This window comes from Carcharodon carcharias, chromosome 19 (assembly GCF_017639515.1).
Source record: "Carcharodon carcharias isolate sCarCar2 chromosome 19, sCarCar2.pri, whole genome shotgun sequence".
NCBI lineage: Eukaryota > Metazoa > Chordata > Chondrichthyes > Lamniformes > Lamnidae > Carcharodon > Carcharodon carcharias.
The window spans coordinates 12,303,806-12,327,165 of record NC_054485.1 but is presented as its reverse complement, the minus strand read 5'-3'; the positions used below and the strand labels follow the sequence as shown (position 1 = coordinate 12,327,165).

The following is a 23,360-nucleotide window of genomic DNA, read 5'->3' as shown; positions in this document are numbered from 1 at the left end:
ATTCAATATCATCTTTTTAGTTCCTCCCTTAGTGATTTTACTGAAGTCTCCCAGGTCAAAATCAAAGACTAAAGATATTCAGCTTTCCTAGGGTTCATAGATCTTCATGACAGTAATCTGCACAGAGTACATGGTTTGCTGTGGCGTGTAGAGTGGTTTCTTGGCTCTCCACTGTCACACTTTTGTTGTCAGGAGATCTCACCTGACTGGAGCACCTCGGCCTTGTGCCGGCTTCAGCTCCACAGTGATGGTGGTGTCCGTTTCACCCAGCGGAGGAGGCATGTTGCTGTAATCGAAGGAGGGAGCTATGGGGGTAAGAAAGTTCAGAAATTCAATCAACCATTTTAAACTGGGACAGGGAACACCCAAAAACCAATCTAAAAAGGTGAACAGAAACAATCCAGGTTCACACGTATTAACAAATTTTATCACTATTCTACATATTTTGTTGAGATGATATTACAAGGGTGCGTGGGTAATTACTGGTCTTGGGTAAAAAGGTATGGCAGGGTAGTGTTCATGTTAATGGATTCATGATGCAGAGGCCTGGGCTAATGATTCAGAAACAGGAGTTCAAATCCAACAAGACAGCTGGGGAATTTAGATCCAGTTAATTAAATAAAATAGGAATAAAATGCTTGTATCAGTAATGGTGACCATGAAACTATTGCATTTTTGTAAGAACCAATCTGACTCACTAATATTCTTTTGGGAAAGAAATCTGCTGTCCTTACTGGGTCTACATATGACTCCAGATCCAAAACATTGTGGTTGACTCTTAACTATTCTCTGAAATGTTCTAGCAAATCACTCAGTTGTATTCAATGTGGTGACTCACCACCACCTTCTCAAGGGCAATTAGAGATGGGCAGTAAATGCTGGCCTTGCCAGTGATGCCCTCATCCATTGAATGAATACAAAAAGATTGCAATGATTTTTATCCCCCAAAAATTAGTTTGAAAAGAATGTTCAAAAAACTTCTAAATTAAAAACACAAACAATTGACGAGGAAGGGCAGCTTTCATCTGCCTGCTTGTAGGCCATTTAGTGCAATTTCTGAGTCGTCTGTGGAAACCTATGTCCTGTGAATAAATCATCAAATGTCTATTTTTTTAAGATAATCTCTATAGTGCACCATTGCACAATTATGTGACAATCCAACATCCTGGACCAATAATTCAGAGGGCGTGCGTTCAAACCCCACTTTGGCAACTTGAGAATTTTAATTCAGTTTCACAAAAATCTGAAATCAAAGAAGCTGGCCTCAGTAAAAGTGACCATGCAGTTGTCTAATTAGCATAAAAACCCAACAGGTTCCTTAGTGTCCTTCAGGGAAGGACTCTTGCTGTCCTTACCCAGTCTGATGTATATCTTACTCCAGTCCCACACCTCTCAACTGCCTTGTATTATGCACATAGAACACTGCCACATTATATTCCATTTGCCTGATCTTTGCCCATTCGCTTAACCTATAGATATCCCTTTATAGCCTCCTTATGTCTTCTTCACAATTTATTTTACTACCCATCTTTCTGTCATCAGCAAATTTAGTAACTATATCTTCGGTCCCTTCATCCAAGTCATTTACATAACTTGTAAAAAGTTGAGGCCGCAGTATTGATTCCTGTAGCACACCATTCATTACATCTTGCCATCCAGAAAATGATCCATTTATGCCTGCCCTCTGTTTCCTGTTAGCTAGACAATCTTCTATCTATGCCAATATGTTACCCCTTACACCATGAGGTTTTATTTTCCGCAATAACCTTTGATATGGCACCTTATTAAATGCCTTCTGGAAATCCATTGAAGGTGTCCTTTTTCTTAGTTTTGCTGCATTCTTGTGAGGATCAGGGTTTTTGATCCAGACACTGCCACCATGAAGAATCTTGCTTCAGACATCATCAAGTCTGCTTCGTAGTCTTGACTATATTAACAGCAAGTCTTTATTAACAACTCATAGCGATATACATAGATACAGTAGAGAGTACAGGTATGAAGCTGACTCCATCCTAGATCTTTACACATCCCTGTCCATCTCGAAGATAAAAGCAAAATACTCCGGATGCTGGAAATTTGAAACAAAAATAAAAATAGCTGGAAAAACTCAGCAGGTCTGACAGCATCTGTGGATAGGAATACAGTTAACGTTTCGAGTCCGTATGACTCTTCATCAGAACTAAGGAAAAACAGAAAAGAGGTGAAATATAAGCTGTGGTGACATTAGCTTTTAGCACATTTCTTAGCTAATATCACCATCGTCAACACCTCTTTGTTCTTTTGTCTATGACATCTTTGGCAATCTCTTCTTTGACTCCACCTATCACTGGCCCTCTATCCAGCTATACCTGACCCACCCCCTTCAACCAGCTTATATTTCATCTCTTTTCTATTTTTCCTTCGTTCTGACTCGAAACGTTAACTGTATTCCTCTCCGCAGAAGCTGTCAGACCTGCTGAGTTTTTCCAGCTATTTTTATTTTTGTTTCAACCCATCTCTAGACTGACCCTGGCTTTGTGTCAGAATTTTATTTTGTGTTATCTTTTAGGATTGCATTGAACAGCTGCTTTCCCATGTGTGCGCAGCTGGCAAAGAATCTCAAGAATCCGTGTGGGGAAATAGCCAGAGCTACTTCCACTTTAACCTATGTTGTTAAAATAGCCAGCATGACCAAACTTTGTACAAACCTCACTGTGGAAGGATCGCAGAAGGTTTGTTAAAATATGAGGAAACTACAGTAACTTTGTTTTTTACATCATTATTTAATATTTATTATGTTTCAACCTTTGAATTGTCCATGATTTGTGGACAGAGGATCATGGGCAGTGCACCTTTGACCTTCCAACGAACGAAGCAAAGGATAATGTGGATCACTGGCAGCATGTCTCTTCTGGTATCTTCTGGCGCAGCTGATAGCACTCTTGCTACTTTAGTGAGAAGATTATGGGTTCCAACCCCACTCCTAGACCTGAACTCAATTTTGGTGAACACTTCAGTGCAGTACTGAGGGAGCACTGCACTATCAGGGGTGCGAGTGAGGTCTTAACATGAGGCTCGACCTGCATCCTCTGGTACACCTAGACCAGATGGACTGCAGTGGTTCAACAGTGCAGCTTATCATCACCTTCTTAAGGGCAATTAGGGATGGGCAACAAATGCTGGCCTTGCCAGTGATGCTCACATCCCATGATAGCATTAAAAAAACAAGATGAGTAGAAGGAATTAAAATACAGATCAGCCATAATCCTAATTAAATGGTGGAACAGGGGGCTGTCTGGCCCAATCCTGCTCCTATGTTCTTGCTTCCAGGCAAAGGAGGGTCTGACTTTGGCACTGCTGTTGCCTTTTGATGGTTGATGGTCTCTCCAATTCTTTCCCCATTCCTCCTTTTCCTCTACTGAGGTGGAGGATGTAACACAAGAACTAGCAGGATGGTGTCTCGGCATACCACAGAGCCTTAGGGACCACAAAAAGGGGAAAATTTTGAACTCAGGGCAAGTTTGAGTTGATATGCCAACAGTCAAGTTGCCCAAATGTAAATCCTCACACATCCATTGATGCTTGAAACTGGCACATTGCGTACATTTACAATGACAGTTCAAGACGAGTAAACATAATAGAACAGTGAAGCCATGGGCAGGTTTTAGTTCACACAGGCCTCAAGACAGCTGTCACTGTAGAAATACATCAAGCACATGTTTCGAACTTCCTAAACACTTTTAAATCACAACTGAAATGAATGATGAATTTAATTCAACAGTGTTAAAGTAACTTCTCCCTGTAAAATAATTGCACATTATCTGTAACTCACATTTGGCCTAAGGGTAGTCAGCAGAAGTAAGACTTATGTGGATGGGAGCCTCAACCAGACTGCAGCAAAGATGCTCCTGGGCATCATGACTAAATTAAGACTGGTGTCCGGTAAATATCTCCCTGTTGCAATTATTTTGATTGGTCCCCATTCCCACTCACACCCTTGGGGAAGAATGAATAAACTTCAATTGGAAAAATAAACTCAAAAGCAAGGAATGCCCATTTCTAGGTGACAGACATTTTTGTCAATCCAGGAGCAAAGCGAAGATGAAAGCTCATTTCTAGATGAAAGTTGTAAACCTCACATGAGCAACTATCTTCTAATTTGCAGAAAATATTATTCAAACCAAATGGAAAAGCCACATTGGGAGTTCTGCACCGTAAAAAATATGACCTTTCAATTCTCTAAGGTAGTTCATTATTTTCACCTCAACATCTCTTAAAAATGCTGACTGCGTGGAACAATCATCACTTCCACCTCTGCAGAAATATTATGAATGCAATTACCAGTTAATAAATCCTGGTTTCAAATTCCAAGTACAAAAGCAATGACTATTCACAAAATCCACCAAATACAACATACGGGCAACACATATGGGCCAGCATCTTCCGGTCGGCGAGCGGGAGCGGGGCCTGTTTGCTAACGCATAAAATGACGAGGGGTGACATCTGGTATGTGTCACCCCGCGTCATTTAGATTGTCAGTTTGGTGGGCGCACATCCGAGTTGGATGCTGACCTGTCAATGGCCTATTTAGGCCATTCACAAAAAAATTAAGCTCATTAGTGGACCTGCCTGTCCAACCTTAAGGTTGAACGGGCAGGTCAGGAGCATTGACAGTCACCTGAAAAAGCATGAAACCTCATCCAGGGACGAGATGAGGTTTCATTGCTGAATCAAAAAATTAAGAGACACTTTTAATTAACGTTATGTCCATGTCCCAACTCATGTGACATTGTCACATGAGGGGACATGGATGGTGAATTAAATTTTCACTGCAGTAACCTTTTTACTATGGGAACTGATCTCCCTGAGGCAGCACTTAGTCTAAGGGAGATCGGACTGCTGCATGTGAAGGAATGCACTTCCAATTTTAGGTATCCTCCCCGTCCGCACAGGAAGAGCATAGGGCTTCCTTGCGTACGTCACACTGAGTGGCCCTTAATTGGCCTGCCCATTAAAAATGGCGGCACGCCCCCAATCAGGGGCGCCGATCGGAGGGCTGGCCGCCTGTCCATGCCCACCCCCACACTCCCCACCCCCCCCACTCCCCCCGCCCCAATGAGGGGATAATTTTGCCCATAATATCTTCATAAATTTTTAATAATTTTTGCAGGTTTGGTTTATCTGCTAACTTAAAAAAAATCAAATTAGAGTCTTTAAATGGTTATTTAATGATACTGTATATTTCTGCTAACAACGCTTGTTTTATTGTGGAAAACAACAGTTTGTAATAACCTTGGCTCTCCAAATCGAACATTCTCAGTCAGACCAACCTATTTTAGTTTTGGCATTTAATACAATTCCATTTCCTGCACCAGTCATTCTATGATGCAGGGTCAAACATGACAGTGCAGGGAACAACTGTGTTTGAGAGAGCAAGAGAAAAAAATGATGGGAAAAAAAGATTGGTTAATAGGTGATACCAAACTCAGCTTTTATTAGTCGTGTATTGTCTGGCTGAGAATGCAACATTGGTGCTGAATGTGGAGTATCTTTTGCAATGTAGGTTGATGCCCATTAGGAAAAAATGTTGAAACATTCAGTCAGAAAGAAAAGGAAACCATCTATCAGTTGGAGTTAGATTTGAAGGCAGGTCTTTCCTGGAGACATTTGAATACTATACCAATCCAGCAGTGGCAGTTACATTACTAAATAATTTATATTAAAATTCAGAAAAGGACAAATCTGTTCTCCTTGTAAATTCTAATTTTCAGAAGCAAATGATGCTGTCTTATCCTTTTTAAGACAATGAAATAGATTTAATATTCCTTATGCCAGTTATCCGATTACTGTTGTATTACACTACCTGATACATAACATGAAACATAGAACACGGGTTCAACATGAACAGGAGGTTGGTAGAAAAAAATCTATGATTGATCTAGTTTAAATAAACATTTTAGGATAGAATTTTCAAACCACAGATTTGTTCCACAACACTTACACAGAATTACATCGAAGATACACCACAAAAACAGACGATTCAGCCCCAATGGCTAGTGCTGGTGTTTATACTCCATGTGAATTTCCTTCCATTCTATCTTCCTCATCAGTCTTTCAGCATAGCTTTCAATTCCCTCTTCTTGCATGTACTTGTCTATTTTTCTTTTGAAAAATATCAAGCTATTTGCATTAACCACTTCCTGTTCGCAAGGTCCTCATTCTAACCACCCTGACTAAAGAAATTGCTCCTTATTTCCATATTGGGTATATTAGTGACTATATTGTATTTATGATCCCTAGGTTTGGATTCTTGGTGGAAATTTTCTCTGCACATCTACCCTGTCCAACCCATTCGTAATTTTAAAAATCTATATCAGGTCACCTCTAAGTTTCTTTTATTATGACTACAATAAATTTAGGTAAAACTGATTGATCTCCACAAAACAAACAAAAAAAGTTGGAAAACACTCAGCAAACCGGGAGGCATCTGAGAAGAGAATGTAAGGGACCAGAAGTTGCTGCCGAAATATAAGTAACAGTGCTGTTAGCCTTGCTACTATGAAAATGATACAGGAGTTTCAGGCGAGTGGCAGATGCATTGTGAAACATGACTATCCAATAGTTGTTGTCTGACTGCTGCTGCTCTGTAGTTAGCTTTGCAAGAATGGCATCTTGTTGAATGGCAGCATAAGGTCAGAAGTAGGGGTGTTCACTGATGATTGCACAATGTTCAGTACCATTTGCGACTCCTCAGATACTGAAGCAATCTGTGCTCGCATGCAGCAAGACCTGGACAACATTTGGATTTGGGCAAATAAGTGGTGAGTGACATTTCTGCCATACAAGTGACAGGCAATGACCATTTCCAACAAGAGGGAATGTAACCTGTTCCCCTTGACATTCAATGGCATTATCACCGCATCATCCCCCACCATCCTAGGGGTTATGTGAGGAACTCGTTTTTGGAGAATTTGAAGGACATTGAATTTTGGACATTCTTCCTCCTGAATTCGGAGCTTTGAAAATGCCATTCTTAAAGAAACTATGGGTCAAGATGGCTATCCAGTGGGAACACCTGAAGGGAAGAGATACTTTGTATATCTAAGTTAACAAAGAACTGCTGCTGCCAGGCTAAAGACTATTGCTAATTGGTTAAAAGCACCTGGCCTGAGAAAAGTATTCTTTGAACATCTTAGTATTTTTAAAACTCTCAGGCAGAGAGAGTATGGGTGTGTCTTGGAAGTAGATTGCAAGAAAAGATTCTCTCTTTCCCTCTCTCTGCCCCACCTTTCTGATAAACTTTCCTCAGAAATGTCTCATCGGAATACATCATCTGTTTATTTTGAAAGTCACAAAGTTGTGATAAGTAAGGGTCATCAAACATGGTTTCACCAAAAAAATCCGTCTGTGAAAACTTCCACATTTATTGTGGCCAGAATTCTGTTAAATCAACGGCGTCAAGGTCTCTTTGAGTTTTCTCCTTTTAATTGAAACGTTCCCAAACTCCAGCCTCTGCACAGGATTGTGTTTGCTTTGTCCTGTTTTGTGTTTGCGTGCGAGTGCATGGAGGCTTGAATATCTGTATTTTTAAAAAAGGGGGAATTGTTACACTTCTAAACTACAACCTGTATGTTAACCAGTTTAAAAAGTTTGTTTTATAATCAATCAATTTTTCTGCATTTACTGAAAGAAGCCTGGTTAGAGTCTTTTTATGGTGGGGATAACAGTATCAAAAGTGTAACAATTGGCCAGTTTTGTTGGTAAATTAAACATTTAAACTATTGTTGTGACCTGTGGAGAAGTGGGGCTAGAATTAACTATGCACTCCTCCCATCACAGTCCATACCATACCATTGACCAGAAACTGCTCTGGGCCAGCCACATAAATACTGTGGCTCCAAAAGCAGGTCAGATTCTGAGAACTCTCCAGCGAGTAACACACCTCCTGAATCCCCAAAGCCTGTCCACCATCTACAAGGCACAAATTATGGCATACTCTCCACTTGCCTGGATAAGTGCAGCTCCATCAACACTCAAGAGGCTTGACACCATCCAGGACAAAGCACGTCACTTGATTGGCACCCAATCCACATTCACTACCTCCACCACATGTGCACAAATGGAACAGTATGTACCATATGCATGATGCACTTGCAGCAACTCACCAATGATCCTTTGACAGTACCTTCCAAACCTGTGATCTCTATCACATAGAAGGGCCAGGGCAGCAGACAAATGGGAGCACTACCACTTTCCCCTCCAAGCCCCACATCATCCTGAGTTGGAACTATATAACCATTCCTTCAATGTCACTGGGTCAAAAAACGGAACTCCCTTCCTAATGGCATTGTGGGTGTACCTACTACCCGCTCGTGGATGAGGTTTCCTTAAAAACGCGAAGGCTGCTTGGCCTTTTCGCCTGCATGCTAACCTTAAGGTTGGGCAGGCAGCGTTAACAATTACATGAATTACTTTCTTAATGGCCTTACTAGGCTGTTTACATATCACAGTATGCAGCTGACTCTGGCGCGTGTCCACCGAATGAAATATTACGGGACTGCGTGATGACATCGGGATGCACGGCCGACGTCATAGCGTGTCATTTGATGTGTTGGCGTGTTGGGCCCGTCTCCTGCATGCCGACTGAAAAATCCTGCCCAATAGGTTTATTACTGCTCTCCAGAATTCAGTCTGATTTCTCTTCAGTGTTCCAGCTATTTGCCAAGTTGAATGATTTCATGGGAGTCCTTCCATTAGCTTTTGGTGAAGCAACCCTCCGATGTCTTTATTGACTTCACGGCTCTGGATTCCACCACTCCACCATGAGTCTCCCTCTGACTCCTATGCAGGGGCTTAAAACATCAGAAAACACATGGGGCAGAATTTTGCCCTTGGTGGGCGTGCAGGCCCCACTGGCTCGGCGGCGGGAGGACAGTCGACCCCCGCCACCGAAATGGGGCCTGCCACCATTTTGAGTGGGCGGGCCAATTAAGGCCCACCCAGCGGCCTGCCCGACAGGAAGCGCTATGCACTTCCTGTGCGGGGCAGGGGAGGGATTCCCCATCTGTCAAAGTGCTGTCTCAGGGAGATTACTGACAGGTAAAAAAGCACCAAAAATAGAGAAATATTAAAATTAACATGTTCCCCCCTCATGTGACAATGTCACACAAGATGGGACATGTTAATAAGAAACACATTAACTTTATGAAACTTTTTAAAAATGGACCTGAAACCTCATCCCACCAGTGGATGAGGTTGGACGGGCAGGGTCTTTAACAATCTTAAGTACCCTGCCAATAGCCTTAATTGGCCATTGTCAGGTCGGCGGGCAGACAGCTGATTTCACTGTCCGCCTGCCTTCCTGAAATTTAAAGGGACTGGAATGACGTTGTCAACCCACGTCATTTTCCTGTCGGCGAGCAGGCCCTGCCCCCAAATCACTGACGGGAAAATTCTGGTCATGATTTCAAACTGCCAACTAAACTGATTGCTTCCTGAACTCTAACTACAACAAAGTTAACTGTCTTTTGTTGAGGGTTACGGTAGATTTCTTCTTTTAGCTTTCAACTAAACAAATCTTTCAGTTGTTTTTCCCCTTACCAGCTTTGTCTTATACTGAATACCAGTTCCTACTTGCAGCCTGCATATGGATGACAGACTTAGCATTTACTCTACTTCAGGTGTAGGTCAGGCTTCATCTCTCAGCTTCCAAGGAGGTAAAGCTACATATGACTCAAAGCTGACACAGTCTTGTAGCTGCTTTTCCAAACATGAACCTGTCTTTCCTGTTGGCTATGCTCTAACTGAGTTCAGACAGATAACTCAAAACAAAGAATCTCACTAAGCACCACCCAACTCGCAATGTGACACAAGTTGCCTGTTCTCAGGCCTTGTGGCCCAGCATATCACCCATTATATCATTACCATCATGCCAGGGGATCAACCCTGGTTCAATGAAGAGTGTGGGAGGGCATGTCAGAAGCAACTCGAGGCATACCTAAAAATGAGGTGTCAATCTGGTGAAGCTACAACTTAGGACTATTTGCATGCCAAATAATGTAAGCAGCATGTGACAGACAGAGCTATGTGATTCCACAACCAACAGATCAGATCTAAGCTCAGCAGTCCTACTACATCCAGTCTTTAATGGTGGTGGACAATTAAACAACTCACTGGAGAAGGAGGCTCCACAAATATCCCCCTCCTCAAAGATAGGGGAACCCAGCACATCAGTGCAAAAGATAAGGCTGAAGCATTCGCAACCACCTTCAGCCAGAAGTGCTGAGCGGATGATCCATCTCAGTTTCTTCTGGAGATCCCCAGCATCACAGATGTCAGTCTTCAGCCAATTCGATACATTGCATGTGAAATCAAGAAACTGCTGAAAGGACTGGATAATGCCACGGCTAAGGGCCCTGACAATATTCCAGCAATAGTACTGAAGACTTGCCGCATTCCAAGCCAAGCAGTACAGCTACATGATTGGCATCTACCTGGTAATGTGGAAAATTGCCCAGGTATGTCCTGTATACAAAAAGCAGGACAAATCCAACCTGGCCAATTACTGTCCCATCAGTCTACTCTCGATCATTAGTAAAGTGATGGAAGGGATCATCAACAGTGTTATCCAGCGGCACTTGCTTAGAAATATCCTGCTCACTGACACGAAGTTTGGGTTCCGCCAGGATCACTCAGCTCCTGACCTCATTTCAGTCTTGGTTAAAAACATGGACAAATCAACTGAACTCCAGAGGTGAGGTGATAGTGACTGCTCTTGACATCAAGGCAGCAGTTAACTGAGGGCGGCATCAATGAGCCTTAACAAAACTGAAGTTAATGGGAACCAGGGGAAAAATCTCCACTGGCTGTCATACTTAGCACAAAGGAAGATGTTTGTGGTTGTTGGAGGTCAGTCATCTCAGCTCCAGGACATTACAGCAGGAGTTTCTCAGCGTAGTGTCCTTGGCCCAACCATCTTCAGCTGCTTTGTCAATCACCTTCCTTCCATCATAAGGTCAGAAGTGGGGATGTTTGCTGATGATTGCACAATGTTCAGCACCATTCATGACTCCTCAGATACGGAAGCAGTCCATGTCCAAATGACCTGGACAATATCAAGGCTTGGCTGAGAAGTGGCAAGTAACATTCGTGCCACACAAGTGCCAGGCAATGACCATCTCCAACAAGGGAGAATCTAACCATTGCCCCTTGATATTCTGTGGCATTACCATCACTGAATCCCCCACTATCAACATCCTGGGAGTTACCATTGACCAGTAACTGTACTGGACTAGCCATATAAATTCTGTGGCTACAAGAGCAGGTCAGAGGCTAGGAATCCTGATTGGCACCCCATCCACAAACATTCACTCCCTTTACCACCATCTCACTGTGGCAGCAACGTGTACCATCTACAGGATGCAGGAACTCCTCAAGACTCCTTAGACAGCACCTGCCAAAGCCACGACTGCTACCATCTTGAAGGACAAGGGCAGCAGATGCATGAATACCCCACCACCTGGAAGTTCCCTCCAAGCCACACAACATCCTGGCTTGGAAATATATCACCGTACCTTTACTGTTGCCGGGCCAAAATCCTGGAACTCCCCGTTATCAGCACTGTGGATATACCTACACCAAATTGACTGCATTGGTTCAAGAAGGCCACCAACTTCTCAAAGGCGATTAGGGATGTGCAATAAATGCCGGTCTTGCTAGTGATGCCCAAATCCCAGAAATGAATTTTAAAAAAGGTAGAAATGCAAATTACCTACCTTTTAATTCCAAAGCTTTCCTAAATTTTGGAAACCCACAAGAATATCCTTTACAGGAATAACTGCAGACGGCATGTCTCCAATTTTTTAGCTAAGTAAGCCCACCTATTGTTTATGATTTTACCTTTTTAGCTGCTAACCTCTTAAGTCAACATGCCCCCAGCCTTTTTCTTGTAGTAAACCCAAGCTTGTTTGAATTGCATTTATTTCAGGGCTGCTTTTGCCAGTTTCTCAACCAGATACCCTATTTTCTACAGTTAAAGCTTTACTTCCTAAAACTAGGAGTTATATTCCAAAACATATAAACTATGATATTAAATATACGTAACGTACTCTGCACTTCCTTCTCTGTTGTTCCTCTGGCTAAAATTTTCTGTTTGGTGGGCAGGAGTGGATGCGGGTGGGCATGGACCCGATCGGCGCCGCACCACCATTTTGCACAGGTGGGCCAATTAAAGCCTGCCAGCGTATTTCTGTCTTCCACGGATAGTGAGTGTGTGCGGGCTGAGGCAAGCGTGCACAGACCACCTGGTCCATTGGTGACCCGGCATTCTGTTTAAAAGAAGGCCTGGCAGCCTCCTGTAGGCTGCTCGCAATGGCCACCTGGAGATCCAACCGCAGGGGGTCTGCTCAGCAGGGCACTCTGGAGGGAAGGGCAAAAGAGCAGGGCAGGCTGCAAAATAGGCTTTTGGGGGGCCAATGTGCTCCTCGCTTTTCTTATGATTGCCTTGCTGCTCTCCTCGAGGGGTAGTGGGAGGTGCTGGTTCCCCAGGATGGGAGGGGGAGGCTCCCTCACATGACGGAGCATGCCTGGGAGGAGATGGCGGAGGTAGTGAGCTCCCACGACATGGTGCGGCGCACCTGGATTCAGTGTCGTAAGTGCTTCAACAATATGTTGCGCTCTGGAAGGGCGAGTACCATGTTGGCATTGGGCATTTAACCCAGCAGGTAGCCTTAGCCTTTGAGGTCCCCCCAAGTCTTAATGTCGTGACTGCATTGAATCATGTTGGGCATTTCTCGTATGCTGGCAAGCAGATAGTGACAATGCTTACATCAGCCTCAGTGGTTCATGAGGAGATGGGTTCTCCCCCATGTGTTGCTCTTAGTTGCACATGACTAGTCTGGGGGCAACCTGCAGGAGATGCAGCTAGGCACATGCTCAGAACTCCAACACATGTCCTATTCACGGTGATGAGGTTATGGAAGAGGAGCCTCAAGGTCTTGTGGCCAAGAGCCATCTGCTGCCCTCGACGTCACACCTAGTTGTGCCTCCTTGCCACGGGAGCTAAGACCATGTGTTTCTTAAAGTGATGGACGCAAAATGTGTCCAAGGTAGCTGTTGGGTGGGGGGGTAGGGGGTTGGGAGCAGGTGTACTATATTTTTGTGACTGATCAGCAGTCGCATGGAGAGGAGGCACTGGATGCCTGATATGGGCCACTATGGTTGGGGTGCGGCGTGCAAGTGCAGAGTCCATGTGCAATTAGCCGCAATGAATGGTGTTCTCTGTTTCTCAGGAGAAAAATGCTCACAATGCCTGTGAGCATTTGCGGAATGGAGGCAGCCAGGCCCAGCTGATGATTTTGAGCCGATTCGAGCAGGAGGCCCTGGAGCTTGAGAGGCACCATGCGCCCAGGTCCACAGTCGGTGAGGCTGGGGTGGAGCAGCCAGGTATTTGAGGCCAACAGTGACATCCGCTCTGTCTTCCCACCATCCATAGCACTGATGATTGTTTGAATCGTTATTGCAGCAACATTGCTCATTCACAGACTGATAGAGTCAGAGGTGTGGGTCATAGACAAAAGTCGCTCGGTCCTTCAAAGATGCGCAGGTCAACCGCCTTCCAAAGTCACCTTATCCCACTTGTGACCACTATCCCCATGGCGTTGTATGCCATGGCATCGCAACTGCGCATCCAAATACTTATTACATGTCAGGAGGGTTTCTGCATCCGCAATCCTTTCAGGCCATAGTTCCTTCAGTTCCTCATCACCTCACCTGTCAACCTCATGCCCCTTACCTTAAATCAATGCCACCAGGTTACTCATCCTTCCGCCAAGGGGAAAAGTTCCTTTCTGTTTACCCTATCATAATGTTATAAGGTTCAATAATGTCACCCCTCAATCTCTTCTGCTCCAGGGGAAATATCCCCAGCTTATGCTATGTCTCCTCACAACTCCAACTCTCCAGCCCAGCATGCAACCTGGTCAGCAACCTCTGCATTCTCTCCACTCCAATCACATCCCTCCCGTGAAGCGCATATCACAACTGCATGCAGAACTATAGCTGTGGCCTAGGCAGCATTTTCTGCACTTGCAACACGACCTCCCTGTTCCTATATTCTATTCCTCAGCTAATAAAGGCAAGTATGGCATTTCCCTTCTTAACCGCCTTATGTTCCTGTCCCGCTACCTTAATGGGCCTGTCGATATGCCCAGCAAGGTCCCTCTGATCCTCCTTACTTTCTATGGTCCTACCATTCCGCATGTATTCTCATACCTTGTTTCTCCTGCCCAAGCGCATCACCTCACACTTATCCACATAACATTCCATTTGGCATTCCTTAGGCCATCTGACCAGCCCATCCGTATCTGCCTGTCATGTTTGGGTCTCCTCCTGACTATTTACCACCCCACCAATATTCATCTCCATAGGTTCTGGAAGCTTGAGCACATAATGAGCCTGGGGGAAAGGGATGAAGTGTATCACTGTGTGCACGCTAACTGATCCACTGTCCTTGTTATTTTCAGCATCATCAGAGCCTGTCCACCAGAAGCAATTCCAGATGCCCCCTCTCACACCTGAGGGCCCTCAACAGTCACCTGCGTTACACCATTTCTGCGAGGTAGGCACCAGCGCAGACGCTAGCACATCGGTGGGAACTACAACATCGGCTAGTGTCCCGGGGCATAGTGGAGAGGACACTTCACAATCGCTGGAGGAGCTGGCAGAGACAGAGCGTGCCAATGGCACCAGCAGCCAGTGAACTGCAGGGGACCAGGCACATGCTGAGTCAGGGCGTGATGATATGCCTCTGGAGTCGTCCGCAATGCAGCAGCTGCAGGAAATACGGCCGGGTGTGCAGGAGCATCTGGTAGTGTTGTCTGAGACGATGCTTCGCTTGGTGTCCGTGGTGGAGTCGTCCACATGGAGCATCAGTAATGCAATGAGCCTCATGGCAGAGCATCATGCTTCCTCCATGGAGAGAGTGGCGACTCTCATGGAGAGGGGCTTCCAGGAGAACAAGCCCTCACAACACCAGTGGCCACAGCTGGTCATTGCCAATGTGGGAGACGGTGTGCGCTTCAAGATTCCCAGCTCGTTGCCCACCCATCGATGGTGAGTAGGGAGGACCAGGGCGACCTCATGTTGGCAGAGCACCTGCCTGTCGTATCTGCGGGCTCCTCTCATGGCGTTCCGGATGAGGGCAACAGTTGCTCCGCCCCTCTCCCAGTGACCGCTTCATCGGGTGAGGCTGCGACGACTGGGGAGATGCCAGCTGTAGACCTGGCAGATCCCTCTTAGGCGGGGCCCACACAGGCTCCACAGGGCAGAGGACGGCCGCCAAGGTCATTGAAGCCAACAGGACATCAGAGTCAGCAGGCTGTCTCAGAAGCCACTCTGAGCGATGGGGCAGCACCAAGACATAGCACCTGTAAACCTAAGCATAAGGCACCTTAGGCACACCACGTGTTCCTCCCTGGTGCTTTTGTGTTGGCTCTAGATTAGGGAATTATTATTTGTTTATGGTTGAAAAACGTTTTGCTTTAATTTTGTGTGACATTATGATGGAGAAAATTAAAACCAGATGTGTTATCATGGCTGAGGGTGGCTCCTTTGTTCTGCATTTGTACGTTTTACATATATGTCATGAGTGTTTGAGTGGACATTGAGGTTTATGTTCAAAGTCCTTAGTTGCAGCTTATGAAGTGGCAGATGTAGCACTGCACTTAAGTGCTGACAATGGAAGTGCCAGGCAAGGCTGGTCCTCCTGACCCATTTGTGTGGAGCTAGCTGAAGGTTCGTTGGATTAAAGTGTTCCGGGTGTCCCTGCCTCCTTGGTGGAGTACCAGGTCAGCGTTTAGCCCCTCATCATTCCCCTGTGCCTCCTCATCCTCAGAATCAGTGCTGGACTCATCATGTGCAGCTGCATCCACTGCGTCGACATCTTCTTCATCCACTACGTCCCCTCTTCCCAGCGCAAGATTGTGCAGAGCGCAGCATGCAACCACTATCACACAGACACGATCTGGGGGGTACTGGAGTGCGCCCCCTGTGCGGTCCAAGCATCGGAAGCACATATTGAGAAGACCGATGGCTCTCTCCACCACAGCAATTGTGGAAATGTGGCTCCTATTGTGGCGCTGCTCAATTTCTGTTCTTGGATGGTGGAGGGGCGTCATGAGCCACGTTCTGAGGGGATAACCCTTGTCACCCAGCAGCCATCCATCAAGCCGAGCCGGAGCAATGAAGAGCCCTGGCAGCTGGGAGTGTCTGAGGATGTAGGCGTCGTGGGAGCTGCCTGGGTACCTTGTACAGACTTGGTAGAATCAGCATCCTGTGATCATAAACTATCTGCACGTTGATGGAGTGGGAGTCCTTCCTGTTGACAAAGGCACCGGGCTCACCTGCTGGCGACTTGATGGCCACATGTGTACAGTCTGTAGCACCCTGGACGCGGGGGAAGCCAGCAATGGCAGCGAAGCCTCTGGCTCGCTGTGTCTGGCTTGCCTGCTCCCAACGAAAGTGGATGAAGGTCAATGCACGCCTGAACAGAGCGTCTGTGACCTGCTTGACACAAGTGTGCACAGCTGATTGGGAGACACAGCAAAGGTCACCCACCGAGCCCTGGAAGGAGCCAGAGGCATAGAAGTTGAGGGCAACTGTGACCTTCAGAGCCGCTGGGATGGGGTGTCTGCTCACACAATTAGGAGAGATCTCAGGGCCAATCATCTGACAGATATAGTTGACTGTCTCCCTTGACAGTTGGAGCCTCCTTCGGCATTGCACCTCAGTCATATTGAGGTAGCTGCTTTGGCGCTTGTACACCCTAGCAACAGGATAGTGGCGTCTTCTGAGGCCCTTCCACCTTGGACTGCCTCTTAGCCCTGCACCCCTTGTGCCTGCGCCTGTACTCCCAAAGGGGGCTCCCCTGGAGGCTGATGATGCACTCCTGGCCTCCTCCTTATTCTAGCCCTCCCTTCCTCCTCAGAAGAACTGCCTCCAATGGACATGTCAGAACCCATACCCAGGCTAAAGGGAGGCCTCTGAAAAGCTGCAGGCCCAATAAAGATTACTGGCTGCAGAGTGCTGACCTGAAAGCTCAAAGTACACAGAAAGCTGCTGGAATTCGTTCTGAACAGCTACAGATCGCACAGGCAAGTTTAAAAAACTTTTTGCAATAAATACTCACAGACCAGATTGACAACCCCAATAAGCCCTTTTATCTCGCCCGTAGATGAGATTTATTAAAACGTCTCTTATCCGCCTGCCCGTTGCCTCCATGTATCAAGCCAAAGATCACATGGGCACCTGAAAATCGGCGTTGATTCCCGATTTAAGGGCCTTAACTAGCCCGTTAATTAATGGCGGGTGTGTGTCGAACTTCATCGCACGCACGACCGCCCGGCGAAATATTGCAATGGCGCATGGTGACGTCGGGACGCTCACCCGACATCACCGCGTGCCATTTTATGTGCTGACATGCGGAGCCTGCCCCCCACATGTCAAGCGGAAAATTCTGCCCTCTGTTTATTTCATTCTGATTGGTTCGGGAGATACACAGTTTGTTGCCCTGTTCACTCAGGTCCCCAGTTTCTCTCATTATAATGTTATCAGTTCGCACTTTCAACAACTTGCCATGCAAAAATGTAAAAACCAAACATGCATTGGCAGGTATAACTAATGGAAAATGCTGTTAGATGTTTTCTCACAGCAAATTCCGCCCTATTATACTAGGCCCTGAAAGCAACATGCCAGATGATACCACACAGCCAGCAAGAACCATCAGAAAGAATTTGGAATACTATACAAAAAAATTATTGTTTCTTTAATATGAGGGAATAGTGCATTTATGTGATTTGGTCATCATGAAACCATATACTTTGAAAGTCACCTTCCACGGGGTAACAAGCCCTAGAAGACAAATCCTGCAAGCTTCACTCACATAACTCTATGTACTATGTGAAATGAATCACCTGAAACATTTCATGAGGAGTAAGAGCAGAAAAATGGAGAAGGAAAATATTGTAACTATTCACCAATTAATATTTGCCTGTTGTATGCGATTTGTGGGCAGCAAATTAATCTCAGGGTGCAGCTGATGAATGTATTTGACTGCTTCTCATGGTTTAGGAAGTCATCTGTATTATTGTTTTCATACCCAACCAAATCTACTTCATGTTTTGCTTGGAAACCAAGACGAAATGCCCATAGTGCAGGATACCACCTAGATAGTAAGGAGTGACAAGAACCCAAGGCAAGTTAGGATTAGTGATTTGACAACACCAAGTTTCTGCTTTAACAGCTCAAATACTGTGAGATGAAAGACTGAAGGAGGTAAGGGGTTCCACAGTTTGGAGCACGAGGAAAGAGGAAGTGTCAATGCAACAATTCTTGGTTTCAATACATAAAAGTGCAGAAGTGAGGAAAAGATTTAAAATGCTGAATTTGGCTTGTAAAGAACAAGACGAGAGCCCAGGAGAACTGACCAAAATAGCATTGTTTAATGAGGTAGAGAGGCTGCAACACTTGCAAAGAAGTTGAAGGGTATAGGTGAGGTAGTGATTGCCTATCAGGTCCTTTAGACTTGGGGAGATTTTTTATCACATTGCAGCACTCCCTTTGACAGGCCCTTACCTATTCTGGTTTTTATTCAAGATTCCCATTGTAACCACAAGTTCAGGTTAGTCTCATCTTTAAATTATCCAGCACTCTACCAATTGTAGAAGGCATTAATTGTTTGTATCATGCAGTTATATTCTGCTGTTGCAAAAGATTCTCACAATCATATATCAGCATGGACCTGTTGGGCTGAATGGCCTGTTTCTGATTTCTACATTCTATGTAATTCTATTTAAAATCCTTAATGATAGACAGACATCTAGAGGACTTCAGGGATTACATCAGAATGTAATCTGACCTGTGGGCCTTGGGTTTTCTGTTTTGGGTTTGAGTTGCTGCAACATTCACACGGAAACCTTCTAATACAGTCTTCCCTCTATTTTCAAAGTGGCTGAGCGGGGAAAATAAATCTGCAGTTTCAAGTCAACTGTAAAATTATGGAACACATGAGAAAATCTATTGCAGCAGTCGCTCACATGTTGGCTACCCAATCATAAATATTTACTGCTGCTTTATACAAGATCTGTGGATATGTTATGGCAGGCGGATGGTAAATACCAAGCTGCCCAAATCCCAGAGGGAAACTTGAAGCAGCTGCCACAACTATTTGCAATTTGTACTTATTTCGAAATGCAGGCTTTGAATTCAGTAAAAAGGCCACCAAATCTTATAGGTTTTCTACAAAATTAAATTAAACCTTTATTAATAGAAGAAATGATTTTAAGCACATACACAGATCTACAAATTACTACTACGATAACTTCTAGATCCCCCAATTAATCTAAACCTCAGTCATACCTCTGTTAAGGCAACAGTGAGACACATGGATTTTAAAAGGCCCAGGCAAAGTAACACACAATACCCTGAACAGTCGAATTCAAAGTGAGTTTTTCTCAGCTTCAGTCCCTTGTAGACAGCACTTTGAGGCTTAGATGCTGGGAGTTTTTCACACTTGTGTTAGATCTTAGAATGTCTGCCCTTACATACAGCCTTTACACTTATTTTCCCCTTTGAATGAAAATTCCCTTGTTTCACTATGTCTTTGGACTTTTACCTCTCTAATAATAAAAATCCATCAGAGTACCAATTTTAACAGAAATATTTGGGAAAACACATTGTGTATTTTTCACACTCCTCTCTTTTGAATTCTGGTTTATTTAAAAATGCAAATGTTCTCTTTACACCTATGTTCACCTAACATTTCAAACCTAGATTACCTTTTTTTTATTCTGGTCTAGCTAGTGGTGCCCACTAATTGTCCTTATTTAAGAGTTTAACATTTAAGAGTCAACCACATTGCTGTGGGTCTGGAGTCACATGTAGGCCAGACCAGGTAAGGGGAGCAGATATCCTTCCCTAAAGGACATTAACAACAATGGTTTCATGGTCTTCATTAGACTTGTAACTCCATATTTTTACTGATTTCAAATTCCACAATGGGCCATGGCAGGATTTGAACCTGGGTCCCCAGAGCATTACCCTGGGTCTATGGATTACTAGCCCAGTGACAGTACCACAAACCATCGCCTCAGACCAGCTGCTTTTAATTCAGTTAAGAGACACACACACACACACACACACACACACACACACACACACACACACACACACACACACACACACACACACACACACATACACTAATGAAAATTATTATATCTTCCTGACTAGACTGATTATCACAGTTATAAAATTTGATTGGTTACTGACCAGTCATAAATTCCCTGAAAATATCCTGGTAATTTCAAATTGAATTTTAGCATGAGCACTGTTGCAGTGAAAGTGTCTGATTGACAACAATTCACTGCCCAAGAACCATCTTTTGAAATACCTTTCAATGTGCATTTATAATGATTTGACAGCTTTCTTCTTCTCTTTCTTCTGGTTGAGGCGCTGCCTCATTGTGAGGTGTGTTCCTTTGTTGTCTCATTCAAGAGATCACTCTTTGAGAGTAACTCTCGACAGTGATTTGTAGAAAACTATGGCAGCACTGTGCACCATTTACAAGATGCACTGCAGCAACTCACCAAACGTCCTTCAACAGTAACCATACAGTACACCACAGTCGAGCCTGACTCTATCCACTACTGTGCCTTGCACAATTGCTCTGCTTCAGGAACTAATATATAATCTAACTGCACATAGCAATTCCCTTTGCTATAGTTGTCATTCTTGACTCTAAGTATGGAGTACATTTATATTTTTATTTTTGTTCATTAACATCACAATCACACAAAGTCTCAAAAGGGTCAAGTGTCACATGATATTTATACACAATCAGCTAGAAAACCTAAGCTTACAAAATAGATGCCTTAGTCACATGTTCAGTTCCACACATTTCCTATTGAACAGGCAAATCATTTTTGATCAGGTTTATTGTTGAACCAACTACTTATTACTCAACGACTAAACAGAACACAATGCATTTTTATTATGCTGATGGGGTTATATGAAGAGAGATGAGAGAAGGCTCATGCAGAGTACAAGCACTGGCATGGACCAGTTGGGCTGAATGCCTGTTTCTATGTCCTATATTCTATATAATTCAACTTAAAATCCTTAATGGCAGATAGATATCTAGGTGAATTCAGGAAATTTTCTGTGATTAGAATACATCTCAAATTATAGGAGATAGTGGGCCAGGAGATACAGGTGTTGCTTAAAATGTGCTGCATTTCTAACTATTCCCAGTTCTGATGAAGGGACATCGACTTCAAACACTAACTGTGTTTCACTCTCCACAGATGCTGAATGACCTGTTGAACATTTACAGCATTTTCTGTTTCTACAGATTTAAAGTAATTTGCAAAAGAAGCAAAAGCAATATGAGAAGAAATTTCTTCACGCAACGAGTGGTTAAGGTCTGGAATGCACTGCCTGAGAGTGTGGTGGAGGCAGGTTCAATTGAGGCATTCAAAAGGGAATTAGATTGTTATTTGATAAGGAACAACGTTCAGGGTTATGGGGAGAAAGTGGGAGGATGTCACTAAGTAAACTACTCATTTGGAGGGTCAGTGTATACACGATGGGCTGAATGGCCTCCTTCTGTGCTGTAAAAGTTCTGTGAAACACTGTGAAAGGTCATGTGTTATCACTTCCTCAAGCTTCTGAAATTTGCTTGATTGCCTTTGAAGCCAGAGTAAAATTCCCCAGCTTTTTCCTACCTTGGTCTAAGGATATTTCTCTCTTTTCCTTTGCCTTTCACAGGAACTAACAGAATGATGGGAAGGGCTCAATAGCACAAAATGGATGGGGCCCATGCTCTTCTCTTTCACATGTTCAGAATGTCTTTGGCTGTTCTACTGCATGACTTGCTAACATTGTTTCGCACAACACATTCAAGGCTATTTCAAAGGAAATAGCAAGTGATTATTGTAGTCACTGCACTGGACCACTTACCTGTAATGTTTGTGGTGACCTCAGTAAGTACTGTCTGGCCAAATCCTTTGCTAGTGGATGCCCTGACTGAGAAGCGATAAGTGGTGCCCGGTTCCAAATTTGAAAACATGTGGTGGGTCTCATTCCAGGGTTTCGACAGAGTTTTCTGTAGGCCAGGCACAATCACTGCCGGATCGGAAGACTCAATGCATTGGTAGCTAATCTGATAGCACAGAAAAAATTATTTGAACAACTGGACTCAGATTACACAGCGCTTCATCAGACAGTGCATCCTGTAGAACTCACAGCATCCCAAGTTAGTGAATCATAGAATGGTTACAGCGCAGGAGGAGGCCATTTGGCATGTCGCGTCTGTACCAGCTCTCCGCAAGAGCAAATTAACTAGTCCCATTCCCCTGCCTTTTCCCCATAACTCTGCGATTCTCTTCTCTATCCTTCTCTTATCCTTCTAGATGGTAGCGGTCTTCGGCTTGGAAGGTGCTGTCTAAGGAACGTTGGTGAGTTCTTGCAGTGCATCTTGCAGATGGTACACACTGCTGCCACTGTGTTTCGGTGGTGGAGGAAGTAAATGTTTGTGAAAAGGGTGCCAAACACCTGGACTGCTTTGTCCTGGATGGTGTGAAGCATCTTGAGTGTTGTTGAAGCTTCACTCATCCAGGCAAGTGGAGAGTATTCCGTCACACTCCTGACTTGTGCCTTGTAGATGGTGAACAGACTCTGGGGAGTCAGGAGATGAGTTACTTGCCACAGGATTCCAAGCCCCTGACATGCTCTTTGTAGCCACAGTATTTATTTGGCTAGTCCAGTTCAGTTTCTGGTAAATGGTAGCTCCCAGGATGTTGACAGTGGGGGATTCAGCAATGGTAATGTCATTGAATGCCCAGGGTTGATGGTTAGGTTCTCTCTTGTTGGAGATGGTCATTTCTTGGCACTTGTGTGGCACGAATGTTACTTGCCACTTGTCAGCCCAAGCCTGGATATTGTCCAGGTCTTGCTGCATTTGGACATGGACTGCTTCAGTATCTGAGGAGTTGCGAATGATGCTGAACATTGTGCAATCATCAGCGAACATCCTCATGGGAGAGCAAAATCAAAGGGCTGTTACCATAGTTATTCCTATGGCTCCCCACCCCGGTGGCTTAGAGAGAATCTGGCACTAGCTGGAGATGTGTGGTCTGGAAATGCTGAAAGGAAAGAAAGAACACAAACCGTACACACACCTTAACACCCATTCATTAATTGCTCTGTTGACTGGATTTGGTTGCATGAATCCTTGGCTGTCTTTCCAAAATCCAATTGATTCTATTATCCTACCTGTGACCATTAACCTTCAGATATTATAATAAGTTATTTATCACAATAATTAC

At 44.4% G+C, this 23,360-nt stretch overlaps 1 protein-coding gene across 7 annotated transcripts in view; it reads right to left on the bottom strand.

The window, feature by feature from the left end:
- The window catches only part of ptprub (protein tyrosine phosphatase receptor type Ub), an 818,938-nt gene that overhangs the window by 125,999 nt on the left and 669,579 nt on the right, over window positions 1-23,360 (bottom strand). For all 7 annotated transcript variants that reach the window (XM_041212606.1, XM_041212611.1, XM_041212608.1 and 4 more), the window contains 2 exons: window positions 21,994-22,195; window positions 203-305 (listed from right to left, as the gene is read on the bottom strand). In XM_041212606.1, coding sequence (XP_041068540.1) covers window positions 203-305; window positions 21,994-22,195 — 305 coding nt within the window. The remainder of the gene's footprint in view (window positions 1-202; window positions 306-21,993; window positions 22,196-23,360) is intronic.